This window comes from Rhinopithecus roxellana, chromosome 15, assembly GCF_007565055.1.
Source record: "Rhinopithecus roxellana isolate Shanxi Qingling chromosome 15, ASM756505v1, whole genome shotgun sequence".
Classification (NCBI taxonomy): Eukaryota; Metazoa; Chordata; class Mammalia; order Primates; family Cercopithecidae; genus Rhinopithecus; species Rhinopithecus roxellana.
Window position 1 is genome coordinate 15543763 of NC_044563.1, and position 16261 is coordinate 15560023.

The window sequence follows — 16261 nt, forward strand, 5'->3', positions numbered from 1 at the left end:
ATGTCACAAAGTCAGTAGGGTATTGAACTCCAGAGTCAGAGAGTCTGGAGGGCAGAGCTCAGCTGTACCACTGTCCCCTGTGTGACCGGGGCCAGTGCTGCCACCCTCCTGAATCCCAGTGATCCTGCCTGGGGTTTGGGGGCTGAATGAGATAAGATCAGTGAAGCAACACTCCCATTTCATGAATGTTCCTTTTGCCCCTAGGTCTTCCCTCTGCCCAGTCTCATTTCAAGTTCTTGGGTGGTGGTGACTTTCCTGGGGCAGTCTGCAGGAACCCTGTGTCCATCCCATGCCTCAAGGGACAATCTTTATGCAACTTCCTTGCTGTGGGACCTAACAGAATCCTCTGTCTCTGTCATGCTGACAACCTTGGGTTTGGCACGCTGATTCTGGTTTCCTCTTGGAGAGTTCTAGATAGTCTATTTTACAGATGAGAATGCTGAGGCTCAGTGCAGGCAGGCAGCTTGCCAGAGGTCACATGGATACTGAGAAATGAGATTTGGAATTTAGGTCTCTCTCAGGGCCCATAGTATCATCTGCTTCATTATTTAACTGCCTCCAGTTGTGGCACTGGGGAGAGGGCCTCAAAAGGTGGCTGGCCCCTGAGAGCCCACCTGGGAATCCTGTTGTCAGGTCCTCTGGAATCTGAGGCTTCTTGCAGGCTCTCTTTAGCTCCTAAATATCCCTTTAGGTTAGAGCTTTCCGATCAATGAGCTGTCAAGATGGTTATCTCTGGAGCCCTTGAGAACAGAGCCCTAGGCCAGTAACCTCAAGCCAGATGTAGTTCTATCTGTCTGTCCCAGTGAGCTGAACAAATAGGTATACTTCTCAACGTGTATCATGATGCCAAACAGGCTGGGACACACTGACTGCCCTACACAGTCCCCTCCCTATCCCCCAACATACACACTGAACGTGCGCACTCCCCAGAAGGGTTGGGGGTAGGGGTTCGTTTTCTTCTCTGGACATCAGTCTCTTCATCTGAGGAGTGTGGGCTGAGCTAGTGATGAAAAGGCTATTCTGGCACTGTGAATCCGAGTACATGAGTCTTGGCACCTAGCATTGGGAGAGAGTGGGGGCTGTCTGGGGCCCAAGCAGCTGGCTAAGAAGCCAAAAACAGTCAAGCAAGGGGGCTGTGGAAAGCAAGAGGTCAGAGGCTACGGCTCAGCCTCAGCTTGATTCTTTGGCTGCATGGGGTCCAGGCAGGAATGCTGGAGGGCTCGAGGTATCTGCTGGTTCCCACTCTGCACTCGCCTGTCAGAGTGGCCCCCTTGTTTACCTAAAGGCCCTCCAGTCTCATTGCTAGGGTTTCAAAGCAAAACCTCCTGAGAAGGGCCACATCTGTCAGCCTCATCAGTCAAACTGAAGGAATGTCCCGGTCAGGATTAGTGGAGCTGCTCTTTTCCTTCCTGAAAGGAAGCTGAGAGTCAGGCCTCAGGGATCTGGGGTAGGGTTGGGGGATCAGGCAGCAGGCAGCAGAGGTATGGAAGGGTGGGGTGGTGGGCTGCGCCATTTACCTTGTTCATTTGGGCAGCAGGTGAGGGTGTTATGGAGATTGCATGGATGCAGTGGGTAATGGCATAATATACAGGGATGCCTGCCAGCCTGTGTTGCTCTTGTACCCTGGCCTCCTTTCCCCAGATGTCAGCTGTCAATCCCAGCTCTCTCAGGAGAGGGAGTCTGTCTCACTGGTTCATGGGATCCTGTGACAGGGTCCCTTCCTTAATCTCTAAGACAAACAGGGAGGCTCTTTGGGCTCTGAAATCCTATGATTCCTGGGAAGGTCTGATTTGGATGTGTTTCTTCCAACCTTGGTGGCGGTAGTAGTGGTGGGATCTCCTCACTGTGTGGTGAGAAGCTGACAGTGACCCCAAAGCTCCTTCCGTGTCGTTTCCTACTCCTCCAACAATCCCATGAGATGGGGATCCCACCAGCATCTTGGTGTTAGAGGTGGGAATGTTGGGACTCAGAGGGGTTTAATAACTCGCTTGCTCAAGCTCACACACCTAGGAGGGAGCAGAGCTGGGATTGAAGCCTAGGATTTTGTTTTTGTTTTTGTTTTTGTTTTGTTTTGAGACAGACTTTTGCTCCCGTTGCCTACGCTGGAGTGCAGTGGCACGATCTCAGCTCACTGCAACCTCTGCCTCCTGGGTTCAAGCAGTTCTCCTGCCTCAGCTTCCTGAGTAGCTGAGATTACAGGCACCCGCCACCACGCCCAGCTCATTTTTTGTATTTTTAGTAGAGATGGAGTTTCACCATGTTGGCCAGGCTGGTCTTGAACTCCTGACCTTAGGTGATCTGCCCGCCTCGGCCTCCCAAAATGCTGGGATTACAGGTATGAGCCACGGTGGCTGGGCTGAACCCTAGGTCTAAAGGAAACCTGAGGCCCTCATCCTGCTTATGCTCACTCTTCTCCTGTTGCCCAGAGTAGCAGCTTTTTTTTTTTTCTAGTGGGTGGGGGTTAATATCAACAATAAGAGTAAGACCAGAGATTGAAAAATAAGATAGTGAGAGGTCAAAAAGCCAGGCCCTGTTGTCAGCAGGGGTTTCAGGAAATACATCACCTGTCCAATATGAAAACAAACACAGCCGTCTGTGCCCAGTCTCTTTCCATGAGTGATCAGAACAAAGTCCAGAGGACCAGAGAGCTGGTGGCCAAGAACCAGCTTGCAGGTGGAGTGCCTGTGGATGGGCTGGCGTCCAGGACACAATAGCCCAGCCAGGCTTTCTCACTCCCCTTTCTGCCTGACTGGGCAGACCGAGCTCCCACGGGATCGGATGCCCAACTCGCCAAACTGGCTGGATCTCTGGGTCTCAGGCAGTTCCCAGTGGCTGCTGCAGTGGTGCTGCTTCTTCTGGCACGGAGCCTCTCCAGGGTGGGCACATGGCTGAAGACTAGATCAGGCCTCAGAGGGCTTCAGACTGTTGGTCATGAAAGCAACAACTTTTCCAGATCATCATCATCACCATAGTTGGTAACATTTATCTGACACTTACTGGGTGCCAGGCACTTTATAGATACAAACTCTTTAAGCCTGACCACAACCCATTGTTAAGGTCATTTTACAGGTGGGAAAGCTGAGGCACAGTGGTAAGGTGATCACCCAAGGCTACACAGCCGGCAAGGTGTGGCAGATGTGGCATCTTCAGGCAGGGAGAGTGGGAGGAGAGGGCCAGGCACCAGCATAGATTGCGCCCTACTATGCACTAGCCTGATGGTGATTCACCTTCACGCCTGCGGTGGGTGGGCTGGGTTGGCATCCCCATCTGTGGATAAGGGAGCAGCTCTGCAGTGTTTCCCAAGGTCATGTGGCAGATACCCGGCAGAGCCAGGGGTGGAGCCAAGGACCGTCTCTGTGATTCTGAGTCCAGTATTTCTTATCCCTCCCATGTGGGAGCCCCAGTGTGCAGGGACAGGGCCGCAGGTAGGGAAAGGAGCTCTGGACTGGGAATCTTAAGTTATCTACTTCATGCTTAGCTCAAGCTTGCTGTGCCACCTGCCATCTCTTACTCTCTCTGGCTCCTCTGAAAAGTGCAGTGATCTCAAAGGTCTTCTCATGCACAGTAATATTGCTCTGGGGTAATAGACTGGAGTGGAAGGAGACTTGAGGCAGTCCAGGTTGGAAGATGGTGCAGGGAGCTTCATGTGACACTGTTTTTCAGATGCCAGAGTGCCAGGCAGATTCTCTCTGGCCAGGCGCTGCTGCACCAGAAACCCCAGGCCTGCCTGCACCCCACTGAGGAGCAGAGGGGCTGGCCTGTGTGAGGAATGGAGCCACGGCAGTGGGTCTCAATATACTGGAACCCCCTGGAGAACTGAAGAAACCCTGATCCCCAGGCTGCAGCCCAGAACAACTCATCAGGGTCTCTGGCAGTGGGGGCCAGGCATCAATAACTTTCAGAACTCCCGGGGTAATTCCTGTGTGCAGCCAAGGCTGGGGACCACCACTCTAGGGCATTTAGGAGAAGGGGGCAGAGAAAACCTTGGCCCCAGGTGGGCTTTCTAGGGTCTGTGACCTCCTAAAATTGGAAGGAAGTGTGTGCCTGCCCGTCTGTGTGCATCTTTCTAGGGAGAGTTCGCTGCTTCCGTCAGCTTTTCTGACCCAAAGGAGATTAAAATACTTGCTTGACCCCAGGCATTTGAGACAAGTCTGGGCAATAAACTGAGACCCCATTTCTACAAAATAATCAGCCAGGCATGGTGGAGTGTACCTGTGGTCCCAACTCTATGGGAGGCTGAGGCAGGAAGATCACTGAAGCCCAGGAGGTTTAGGCTGCAGTGAGCTGTGTTTACACCATTGCACTCCAGCCTTGGCAACAGAGCAGGGTGAGGTCCTGTCTCAACAAATATACATATTTTTAAAAACCCTGGCCGGGGGTGGTGGCTCACGCCTGTAATCCCAGCACTTCTGGAGGCCGAGGTAGGCGGATCACAAGGTCAGGAGATTGAGACCATCCTGGCTAACATGGTGAAACCCTGTCTACTAAAAATACAAAAAATTAGCCAGGCATGGTGGCGGGTGCCTGTAGTCCCAGCTACTCGGGAGGCTGAGGCAGGAGAATGGTGTGAACCAGGGAGGCGGAGCTTGCAGTGAGCTGAGATTGCGCCACTGCACTCCAGCCTGGGTGACAGAGAGAGACTCTGTCTAAAAAAAAAAAAAAGAAAAAATCCTATCTTAGGGGGAAGCAACCCATCTCTACCTCAATCCAGCGATATCATTCCTGATCTCTCTAGACCTCCCTTTTTTCTCCTGCTTCCTAAAAACGCACACTGAGAGCTTCTTATACACAAGGCACTGTTCTGGGCTCTGGCACACAGGGTGAGTGGGACAGGTGCAGCCCCTCCCCTTGAGGAGCCCATATTCTAGTGGTGGATGCAGACACACTAGTGAACAAATAGGTTACTGCAGTGAGGGTGCGGTGTAACAACCCAGATGTCAACCCGGGCTGCTCCTTTGAGTCTCCTGGGGAGCCCAGCCCTACCCCTAGAGATCCTGATGACTTGGTTGGGGCAGGGGGCCTGGGCATGGCCTATGTTGATTGTAATGAGCAGCTGGAGTTGAGGCCTTCTGAATAGTTGGGTGTTTAGGGGGGGGCCTTTGGGAGGAGGGATGTCAGCCTTCTGAGCCAAGGCCTGCGGGGAAATACGGGAAAAGAGTAATTCTGGCAGAGAAACCCTTTTGTAAAGGCCCTCAGGTGGGTATAAGGGCCCGATATACCAGGACAACAGGAAAGAGGCCATGTGAGACTGTAGGGGGAAGAGGACAGAGGAATGGCAACCCCGGCAGGGCCCCGCTGGCCACACAGGGAGCCTGGATTTATAGTGAATATGTCTTCAGCCACATTACTTTTGGAGAGTCACAGACAGGAGTGACGAGATCTGGGTCTTGTTTTTCAGAGTCCTCCCTGCTGCTGTGTGGACGACACGTGGGCACGGGCAGACGTGGGCCCTGTGACCAGCTGCACTGGTTTCGTGGAAGGTAAGCCCTGGGCCAAGAGGAGTGGTGGGTTGGAGGGGATACACTCAGGCTGTGGGGCGAGGAAGGCGGAGACCTAGCATGGCCCTCAGGTGTTCAGTCTGAGCCACCTGGCGGGTGGAGGGACCATTTCTTCCCCCTCTCTGGCTCCTACAGCATATAGAGTCCTGGAGTGCTGGTCCCTGGGGAGGCTCGGCAGCAGGTCCTGGCATTCAGAGCTGGCCCAGGGTTGAGCACCTCACACACCCCCGACCTGCCCTGTGGGCAAGGGCAGAAGAGGCCTGAGAACAGTCCCTGCAGACTCGGGCAGTGGATCTTAGACTACCTTCAGGTGGCCAAGAACTTGAAGGCCCTGGTGTTCTTTGTGGCAGTCCCTCCATCTGTCTGCCCATCCATCCGTCTACCTACCTACTTATCCATCCCTGCATCCACCCAGTCTTTCATTCGGCAGCGTTTGTTGGGAGTCTGCCTTGTTCTCATAAATAACATAGTCTCCCCTTCAAGGTATCACAGTCCTCAGGGGAAATGGACAGGCAAGTAGAAAGTGACTGTGCAGCACTTCGATACAGGAACTGTCGTTTATCCACAGCCAACTGTGTGGCAGGCATTTTGCCCATACGATCTAATCTAACGTCTGGACAAATCTTCAAAGTAGGGTTTGGGTTTTTGTTGTTGTTGTTGTTGTTTTTTGAGATGGAGTCTTGCTCTGTCACCCAGGCTGGAGTGCAGTGGTGCGATCTCGGCTCACTGCAACCTCCGCCTCCTGGGTTCAAGCGATTCCTCTGCCTCAGCCTCCCGAGTAGCTGGGACTGCAGGCACCCGCCACCATGCCCAGCTAATTTTTGTATTTTTAGTAAACAGGGGTTTCACCATGTTGGCCAGGCTGGTCTCGAACTCCTGACCTCGTGATCCGCCTGCCTCGACCTCCCGAAGTGCTGGGGTGACAGACTTCAGCCACCGCACCCAGGCTGCAAAATAGGTTTTATCTTTGTCACTTCACAGACGAGTAAAGTGAGGCTCAGAGAGGTTAAGTCACTTGTCCATGGTCACACAGCTAGGAGGCATTAGAACTGCATTCAAATCCAAGGCAGCCTGATGCCAGAGCCTGTTCATGGAGCTGCTCTCGTCTCCAGTGCCACTGGAAGGAAGGAGAGAGGGAGTGCCCCTAACCACCATGTGTCTTGGGGGTCGGGGTTGGCAGTGGTAGTGATGACAAAGCTGGCTGGAGTAGGAAGTTTCCTGGAAGTGTTGATTTCGGCGATGAGTGTTAAATGATGAGTAGAAGTTGGCAAAATATTAATATAATAATTTTATTATACAAACTGATTTGGCATAAAATGATATATTTGGTCAATTAAACTTGCAGTTGCTCAGAAATGGTCAATTTACCTGGTGTCAAGTATAACATAAGATCAGCACCTCACCAGGCACAGTGGCTCACGCCTATAATCCCAGCACTTTGGGAGGCCTAGGCAGGTGTATCACCTGAGGTCAAGAGTTCAAGACCAGCCTGGCCAACACGGCAAAACCCTGTCTCTGCTAAATACACAAAAGTTAGCCAGGTATGATGGCACACACCTGTAATCCCAGCTACTCTGGAGGCTGAAGCAGGAGACTCACTTGACCCTAGGAGACGGAGGTTGCCATGAGCCAAGATCGTGCCACTGCACTCCAGCCTGGGTGACAAAGCAAGAGCGAGAGTGCCTCAAAACAACCACCACCACCATAACAAAGATCAGTACCTCCATCCTGCTGCTCACGGTTCTCTGTGACTGTTCTGGAAGTTTCCCATAAGATGTGCTTGCATCTCATTCCCTTGAATTGTCGGTGTTTTTAACACAGGAAAGCTTGAGCAGACTCTCCAATGTTTACCAAAAGTATACACAAGAAAGCATAACATTGGAGGACATTCTTTTGGTTTAAGATCATCTGTAAATTAAATCCTCATCCCTTGCTTCTCCTGCAAGTACTGAGTCAACTGATGATGATACAGACGTCGGCCTCAGCTCTGGGTCACCGAGTCCTGACTGTACCAGGCGCTGACCTCACCCCCTCTTCAGGACAGGAGTCCAGTTGGGAGTTCCACTCCCCTAGGAGATGAATGAGGCCCCGGAAGTCCCTGCTCTGTGGCCACACATTGGCAAAGTCAGGATTTGAACCCTTGTTCAAGGATCCTGTGTCTTCTCTCTCTAAGTCACAATCAATTCCTGCCACCCCACTAGATGTTTTCTTTCTCCAAAGTTCCCATGCCAAGGGTGGTCCTGACCCTTGCTGCCTCTTTTTTTTTTGAGACGGAGTTTCACTCTGTCACCCAGGCTGAAGTGTAGTGGTGCAATCTCGGCTCACTGCAAGCTCCACCTCCTGGGTTTACACCATTCTCCTGCCTCAGCCACCTGAGTAGCTGGGACTACAGGTGCCCGTCACCATGCCCGGCTAATTTTTTGTATTTTTGTAGAGATGGGGTTTCACCGTGTTAGCCAAGATGGTCTCGATCTCCTGACCTTGTGATCCGCCCACATCAGCCTCCCAAAGTGCTGGGATTACAGGAGTGAGCCACCGCGCCCAACAACCCTTGCTGCCTCTTACAGAGACTTGCGGGTGCACCATTTGATCCCCTACACCAGGGGCCGGCAGGCTTTTTCTGTAAAGGGCCAGACAGACCAGTAGGCATGGCTGTGTGCAGAAATTTAGATTCCATGTAATTTTCATGCATTAAATAATCTTTTTATTTTTCTTTAGCTGTTTAAAAATATGAAATCTGGGCCAGGCACAGTGGCTCACGCCTGTAATGCCAGCACTTTGGGAGGCCAAGGCAGGCGGATCACAAGGTCAGGAGATCAAGACCATCCTGGCTAACACAGTGAAACCCCGTCTCTACTAAAAATACAAAAACAAAATTAGCCGAGCGTGGTGGCGGGTGCCTGTAGTCCCAGCTACTCTGGAGACTGAAGCAGGAGAATGGCGCGAACCCAGGAGGCGGAGCTTGCAGTCAGCCAAGATCATGCCACTGCACTCCAGGCTGGGCAACAGAGAGAGACTCTGTCTCAAAAAAAAAAAAAAAAAAAAAAAAAAAAAAAGAGAGAGAGAAATCTGTTCTTAGCTCAGAAGCTGTATAAAAAACAGGCAAGGGGGCTGGATTTGGTCTGCAGGCTGCAGTTTACCAACCCTGGCTCCACACCAATCCTTATTTCTGTCTCATGAATGGCAGACTGAGACTCCACTCTCAGTATGGGGGGGCAGATCCAGGCATAACCCCTGGCCTTCTGAATTCAACCTTGGGAGTTCTTTGAACCTTGGAGGTGGTTGCGGATTCCTTGAAGTTGATGCCACAGCCCATCATGGGTGACCTGGGTGTGTCCCCGCCTCGGGCTGAGCTGACTCCCTTGTCTGTGTGGGATTGCACCTCCTGCTGAGTGTGGAGACTGTTCTTCACCCTCTGCTCCCTGTCACTTTGAAGGCAGAAGCATCTGCACTTGTAGGGCAGGAAGACTTTGTCTTCTAGATCTTGGCCAGTGTGCCTGGGAGCCACCCATCCCAGGTTCCAGTTATCAGCACCTTCTCCCTTAGGTGATGTCCAGGTACCTCTGGGTCTGTCCCACTTGACTGGGCTGCCTGGCTCTCATTTCAGCATTCAGACCCACCCAGCTGCCTCCTGTGTGGGATGGAGCCCATGGGTGGTGTAAGGGGCCAGGCGACCTGGGCCCTGTCTTTGCCAGTCCTCCTACTTGTGACCTTGGGCGGCTCCTTCTCTCCTCTGTGCCTCTGTTTGCACGTAGAGGTTCTGAAGAGCTTAGCCCAGTGCCTGATACAATTTGTGTGCGTGACCAAGGGACCAGCCAAGCTTGCCCAGGGTCTGGAATATCATGGGAATACCAGCCCAGCGACGTCAGCCTTGGTGACGAGGTTTCCCAGCTTCCTCCTTGCCCTCCGAGCAAAGCTCCTCTGAGCAGCCCTTTCATCCTTACACCTAACTGGACAAGGGAAACCCAGCTGTCCCCAGAGATCCCTTTATAATCCCAGCTACCGCCCAGAAGGGACCACTTCACAGAAGAAAGGTCTTGGGCTCTGAAAACCACTGCCACTTATGAGCTGTGTGATTTGGACAAGTTACTGAACCTGTCTGAGCCTCTGGTCTGCCAGGGACAGAAATACTCACTTCCTGGGCTGGTTCTGAGGATAATGGGAGATGATGTCTGAAAATGGCCACTTGTAGTGGTTGCTAATCCCTGGCGGCCACTCCTTCTCCTTATAGACGTCATACTTACTCTTATTTTTGTTTTTTTGTTTTTGTTTTTGTTTTGTTTTGAGACAGTCTCGCTCTGTTGCCCAGGCTGGAGTACAGTGGCGCAATCTCGGCTCACTGCAACCTCCGCCTCCTGGGTTCAAGCAATTCTTGTGCCTCAGCCTCCTAAGTAGCTGGGATTACAGGCACTCACCACCACGCCCGACTAATTTTGTGTTTTTAGTAGAGATGGGGTTTCACCATGTTGGTCAGGCTGGTCTTGAACTCCTGACCTCAGGTGTTCTGCCAGCCTTGGCCTCCCAAAGTGCTGGGATTACAGGTGTGAGCCACCGCGCCCAGCCTATACTTACTCTTTTTCTAAAAGCTGCCCTTTGCTGAATGCCCCCCTGCGGGGCTGAGCAGAGGACGTGTGAGCTGGAAAGTGTAGAAACCCCTTTCCCGGACTTTCTGAAACTGCAACACCATGGATCTGACTCAGGGTTGCCAAAGAACTGTTTCCACACTTCTCCAATTTCACAAGGATGCCAATGGCCCCGTTGCCGAGAAGCATAGTTAGTTGCTGGACTGCAGTTAGTGGATGTTCTTGTGGTGAAGGGGTGTCTTAGCTACTGCTGCTTGGGCACTGAACCTGGGTTGGTCTCTCAGGGCATGCCCCATGTTGTTTACTAGAAGGAGACCTGGTCAGGCTGAAACACAGCAGATCTGTGGTAGGAAAGAAAAACAGATGTCGCCTGGCTTTGGGAAAGAATCTCTCTTCTCTTGCTGTTTTGTTCCTGAAGTTTGTGAAGTACCTGCGGTGTGTCAGGCTCTGTGCTGGGAGGTGAGAGACAGGAAAAACAATAGCTATCCTTGATGTAGTGCAGAGTCCCAGGAGGCCTTCCTAGACCAGGACGGGGTTTGGGCATCGAAGATCTCTGGCTTTCTGGGCACAGGGAAGTCATGTTTTCTCCTCTCTAGGTCTGTGGAGTTGTCCAGGCTGCGCTGCCCTGGCTCCTGAGTCACTGCCATCTCTGCAATTCTCAGATCCAGGCCTTGGCGCCCCCTAGACTGGAAGAGCCATTTAGTCTAATCTCCCTATGTAGCACTTAAATCCCCCATGAGTATTTTTTTAGACTTTGCTTCCACGCCACTTGTGAGGGGAAGCTCACTACCACCTAGGCAGCTTTTTCCTAACTTGGGCAGCTTTGCTTCATGTGATGCCTCCCAAATCTGCCCTTTAGAAAGGCACTTAAAGAAACCTTCCTCTAACAAAGCTGTTAGAGGAAAGAAAACTGGACTGGACCCCTTGGGAGGTCATGAGCCCTTCTCATTAGCCACCTTCCCCATCACCAGAGATGTGTGAAGTGGGAGCTAAGCTCCCACTTGACAAGGAGGATGGAGGATTGTTGATTGTTAGCATGTCCAGAAAAGAGTAGGGAACCTGTGTGTAGCTGGGGAAATTGAAGACTTTCAAGCGGTGCCGGAGGAAGAAGGAATGAAGCCCAGGCTCTGGCTTTCCTTTCCCTTTGCTCTGTGGCCTGCCCTTCCCCCTCCATAAGGCAGGGAAACACAAGTGGGCCTGGTGCCTTCCCCTCCACCCTCCAGCCCAGCTTTGCCCATGCAGCTGTCCCAGGCCAGCTGTCCAGGCCCCAGCTGCCCGGCAATGCTGGCTCCCTTTGCCCCACAGGGTCTGAAGGCTGACGGTTGGCACTCCTTGATTTTCTGGCCTCTAAGTTAGGGTGAGGACAGTCAGCTTCCAGCTTCCCTCCTCCTCCTGGGGCCCTCCCCTCGCCTGGGGTCTTTTGGAGTGGAGGGGGCACAGCATGCCAACGCATGGTTTGTGTCATTTCAGAAGCACAGCTTGTGTCATCGGGGAGACTGTGAAAACTTGGAAACAACCTGTGTGTCCGATCTTAGAGTATCAGTTAAACGCTTTATGGGATGGCCACATCTGGGACTTTAACCTGGGGCCACTGGGGTTCCTGAATGGGTTTCCTGAGGTCCACAAACTCCCAGAAATTATTAGCATCACAAAATGCTAACTACACATGAATTTTTGGGGGGACTCTGTGAGCCCCCAAATGTTAATAAGTACTAATAGGATGGAAGCCTATGCAACATATGAAACTATGAAGAGCATTTTATCAACATACAGAGAGTGAAGATCATAGAATGAAAAAAAAGGTCTACAAAACACTATACAGAATGAGCCCAGTTTTGTTTAGAACCATTCGTTATACACACACACACATACACACACATGAATTATAGCTACTAAAATTATGACAGTTTTTAATCTCTGGGGTGAGATACATTTTGCTTGATTTCTGTTTTTTCTGTATTTGTTGGGTGTTCTATAATGCATGTTTATTCCCTTTGTAATAAGAAGCCGGGACACTCCCCCATTTTCTGAGAAGCCAGAATTCCCCTTCTCACCTTGGCAGACCCCACAACTCCCAGCCCTTAGTCCCAGAGGGAGGCTGTGGAACAAGCACAGGTCTCGCCTCTGGGTATCTGTCAATGGATCACTAACTTCCTGGCCCCCTGACTTCCAACAGAGTCCATCTGTGCAAGTTTCAGAGCCTGGGTCATGGAGGTGAGGGGTGAGGGTCTCCCTCTGTCATTTTGCTCCCACCAGCCCCAACCCCAGTGCAGTGGCTGACCCAGAGCCTAACTGCCAAGCATCAGGTGCCTGGCACACGAGACTATTCGTGGGACCCCATTTCCTAGGTGTGTGGCTTTGGGCTAGTTGTCTAACCTCTCTGGGCCTCTGCATCCTATAAGACAGGGACAGGGTTAGTACCCACCTCCTGGGCTTGCTGCAAGGGCAGACTGAGCTGATCCCCTCACTGGCCTGCCTGCCTTCTCTCTTCCCCCAGGAAGCTCCAGTACTGGCAGGATGGGCTCAGCCTGTATCAAAGTCACCAAATATTTTCTCTTCCTCTTCAACTTGATCTTCTTTGTAAGTATGTCCCGTGCCGCCCTGACCACCTCCGAAAAGATTCTCCTCCCAGGGGCGTCCCAGCCTGACTCCGTCCAGAGCCGACTGGGCCGGGGATTGGGGGGATTTGGTGGGTGGGGACTGAGGACAAACTATCTCCAATGGAACCTGCTGGGGGTAGCGAGGAGATTCCCCAGCATTCCCAGCTGGTCCTTTGACAAAGCACTAGATTCCTGACCCGGCCTTCCCCTCTCCTAGATCACCCAAAGCCTGGGCTGGCCAGGGCCGGAGGTGGGTATGGGGAGGGAGAGGAGAGCCCCTGGGCATCCCCCTAACTCAACAGCAGGAGCTGCTAGAAGGAGCCTCTTAGCATCTCTCTAGTCCTGCCCTGGACCCCACCCTGCCCATGTGAAGAACTGACCTGTTACAGTTCGAGGCCCCAGTTGCCCCATCACACCCCCATCCCTGTCGTGGGAAGGTATTTTCCTGAGCTCTCATAGAGTGACCAACAGGGCGCCAGGCTTTGGGCTAGCGAAGGGCACATACCTCCTTCCCCAGACCCACCCCAGCAGACGGGCCGTCCAGAGGTCAGCTCTGTGGACACTGACCGCTGATTTTCCCAGGGCCTGGGTTTTCCTCTCTGGCCTGGCACGGACTGCTTCTCGCCTTGGAGTTGCCGGGATGGTGGGGTGTGTGTGAGTGTGAGAGTGTGTCGTGAGGGGACAGTACCCTGGAGAGGACTTCATAGCCTCGGAGTAGCGTTGGGGGCGCTGGCTTCTCCGTGTTGATGGTCTACCCGATAATGTTAAAAAAAAAAAATCAGATTGTACAGTAGGATGTTTCTTATGATCCAAAGTTTTAAATGTACATATTCATAAAAAAGTGAGTATTTTTTGAGAGGAGAAGAAAACACCTCTGAATGTTAATGTTGGAATTCTTGGGAATTTTTATTTTATTCTTTATGCATCTCTGTATTTTCCCAGTTTTCTACGGTAGATATGAATTACTTGTTAGGGGGAGGGGTACATTACAAGTTACATGGTTTATGGGAAGTTTGGGAAATAAACAAGAATCATTCTAAATTCCCCTTCAGGCCAGACATGGTAGGTCTTGCCTGTAATCTCAGTGCTTTGGGAGACCGAGGCAGGAGGATTGTTTGAGGCCAGGAGTTCTAGACCAGCTTGGGCAACGTAGCAGGACCCTGTTTTTCTACACACACACAAAAAAAAAAAATTAAAAAATTCCCCTTCATGACTTTAACCCAATGCACAGACATGTACACATGTGTTCCTGGCACCTGCACACAAGTGTGCACACATGCGTGCACACACACAGGAAGCCCTGGTACTGCCTGCCTTGCTGTTTGTCCACCCTGGCCCTGGCCCCAGCTCCCTCCTGGAGGACTGTATGAGGCCCCACTGTGGCTCTGGACCTCTGCTCATGGCAGCCGGGCCTGGAACCCACCCCAGGCCGGGCTTGGGCTTCCCCAGCTTGGCGGTCAGGTCCCTCCTGGCTGCCCTAGGACTTTGGGAAGCAGCTGCCTATGCAGGCAAAGCCAAGCTTTTCCTGGCAAGCACTTGGTGTCTGGGCTGAGACCCAGCATAAAGGCCAAGAGGCCAGGACTGGAGGGTCGGGGAGAGGGGGAGCGCTGTCGCTCTATTCCTGGGGGCTTTAAGGACTAGAGAGATGGGTCTGGGCTCTGGCCTAGTACTAGGTCACAGAGCTTGGGTTTCAGGGATAAAGAAACTTTCCTTCATGCAGTGGGGGTTGGGAAGACCCTAGTAGAGAAAGGGAGTGAGAGGCCGGGCGCGGTGGCTCAAGCCTGTAATCCCAGCACTTTGGGAGGCCGAGACGGGCGGATCACGAGGTCAGGAGATCAAGACCATCCTGGCTAACACGGTGAAACCCCGTCTCTACTAAAAATACAAAAAACTAGCCGGGCGACCTGGCGGGCGCCTGTAGTCCCAGCTACTCGGGAGGCTGAGGCAGGAGAATGGCGTGAACCCGGGAGGCGGAGCTTGCAGTGAGCTGAGATCCGGCCACTGCACTCCAGCCTGGGCGACAGAGCGAGACTCCGTCTCAAAAAAAAAAAAAAAAAAAAAAAAAAAGAGAAAGGGAGTGAGGTTGGTGGTTTCGGCCAGGGTGTCCCTTTCCGTCCTGCTCTCAGGCTGCCCTGTGGAACCAGGGACTGGAAAAGCTGCTCTCTGGCCAGGGCGTGGCCTCCTTTTGGCTCTTCCAGGGGGCTGGCAGGAGTCAGGTGTTAACAGTCTGTGTACTGGGGCCCAGGGTGATCCATCAGGAGGCTAGAGTGGGAGAGGGGGAGCTTGTATAACAGGAGGGTGAGAGTAAAAAAGGAAGGCTGGAGGAGGCACAACGGGCTTGTTTACTCCTCAACAAATGTGTATGTGATACCTCAGTATCTTCAGATGTTCAGGGCGGAAGAGACCTGATTGCTATTCTTCCGGAGCCTGTGTCCTAGGGAGCAGGGGCTTCCATCAAATAACTACTCAAATGCATGAAAAATTGCAGTTGTTGGGGGTACTGGGAACAGATAGGCTCTTTGGAAAGCAGATGAGGCTCTTGGCCTGGTCATGGAGGTCAGCAAAGGCTTTCTGGGATTCTGGGTGTGGCTTTGGAGAGGCGGATCCTGGCAGTGGGGCAGCCAGTGAAGGCAGAGTGCGCCTCCCCAGGCACAGACTGGGTCAGCCTGCCTCTTTGTTTTATGCACATTGGGAGGGGTTACGTGGTTGGATTTGTGGTTTGGAAAAATCCCCATGGCTGCTATGTGTGCTTGCGCCTGCGCACATGTGCACCTGTATGTCTTTGCCTATACTCCCTCTGGACTCCAGACTCCCCAGCACATTGCCACTGTTCCCAGGTCCAAAGGAATGCAGAGGCGCTGGTGCTGCGGCCATGCTGGGGAAGGAAGCTGTCTGCTCTGAGGGTCCTGCCTCCTGGCTGGGTCCCATCTGGGGATTGGAGAATGTCTGGGGAGTGATTAACATGGGGCCTGCCCCACAGCCCCAGTCTTGGTTCACAGAGAAAAAGCGGGTGCCATGGTGCCTTGCCCATTCTGGTAGACTGTCCAGCCTCCTTTCTGGCTCTGCCACAGCCCCGTGGCTGATCCAGCCACACCTGCCCATCAGGCTGGGGTCATCAGACCTGCAGAGGGACTGAACGGGTAGCCCTGGGGACTTTGCTCTCTGGGTTCCTCTTGGCAAGCTGAGGAGCCAGCTGAGTAGTGTGGGGTTTTGATCTACCTGGGATTATGTGTGCCCAGAGGGGATTTTCTGTCCTGCCTCCCATTCCCTTTTGGTGGGGGCTGTCCTTCCTCCTGTCCCACCCTGTGAATGCAGGAGGGAACGGGGCAGGGGCTCTGCCCACATGGGTCTGAGGTGCAGACGGAGCAGACGTGGGCCTGAGCACTGGCCCCTGCCTCGCTGTGCTGTGGGGTGGTGGTGGGCTGAGTAGGGTTGCAGGAGTCTTGGGGAACCAAACTCCCAGGTCCTGGAAAGCCCCCGTTTCCCCCAGCTATGCAAATTAAGGTGGACCTACCTTCCAGCAGACCCTTCTCCTCCCCAGTGTCTCAGGGGCTTTTCGGTCCCGAGACTGGCTTTCTGG

At 52.7% G+C, this 16261-nt stretch overlaps 1 protein-coding gene across 1 annotated transcript in view; it reads left to right on the forward strand.

Moving 5' to 3' along the window:
- The window catches only part of CD82 (CD82 molecule), a 55826-nt gene that overhangs the window by 16424 nt on the left and 23141 nt on the right, over positions 1 to 16261 (forward strand). Inside the window, exons 2-3 of the mRNA XM_010371028.2 lie at positions 5399 to 5480; positions 12579 to 12661. Of these exons, the coding sequence (XP_010369330.1) occupies positions 12599 to 12661 (63 nt within the window). The 5' untranslated portion in view covers positions 5399 to 5480; positions 12579 to 12598. The remainder of the gene's footprint in view (positions 1 to 5398; positions 5481 to 12578; positions 12662 to 16261) is intronic.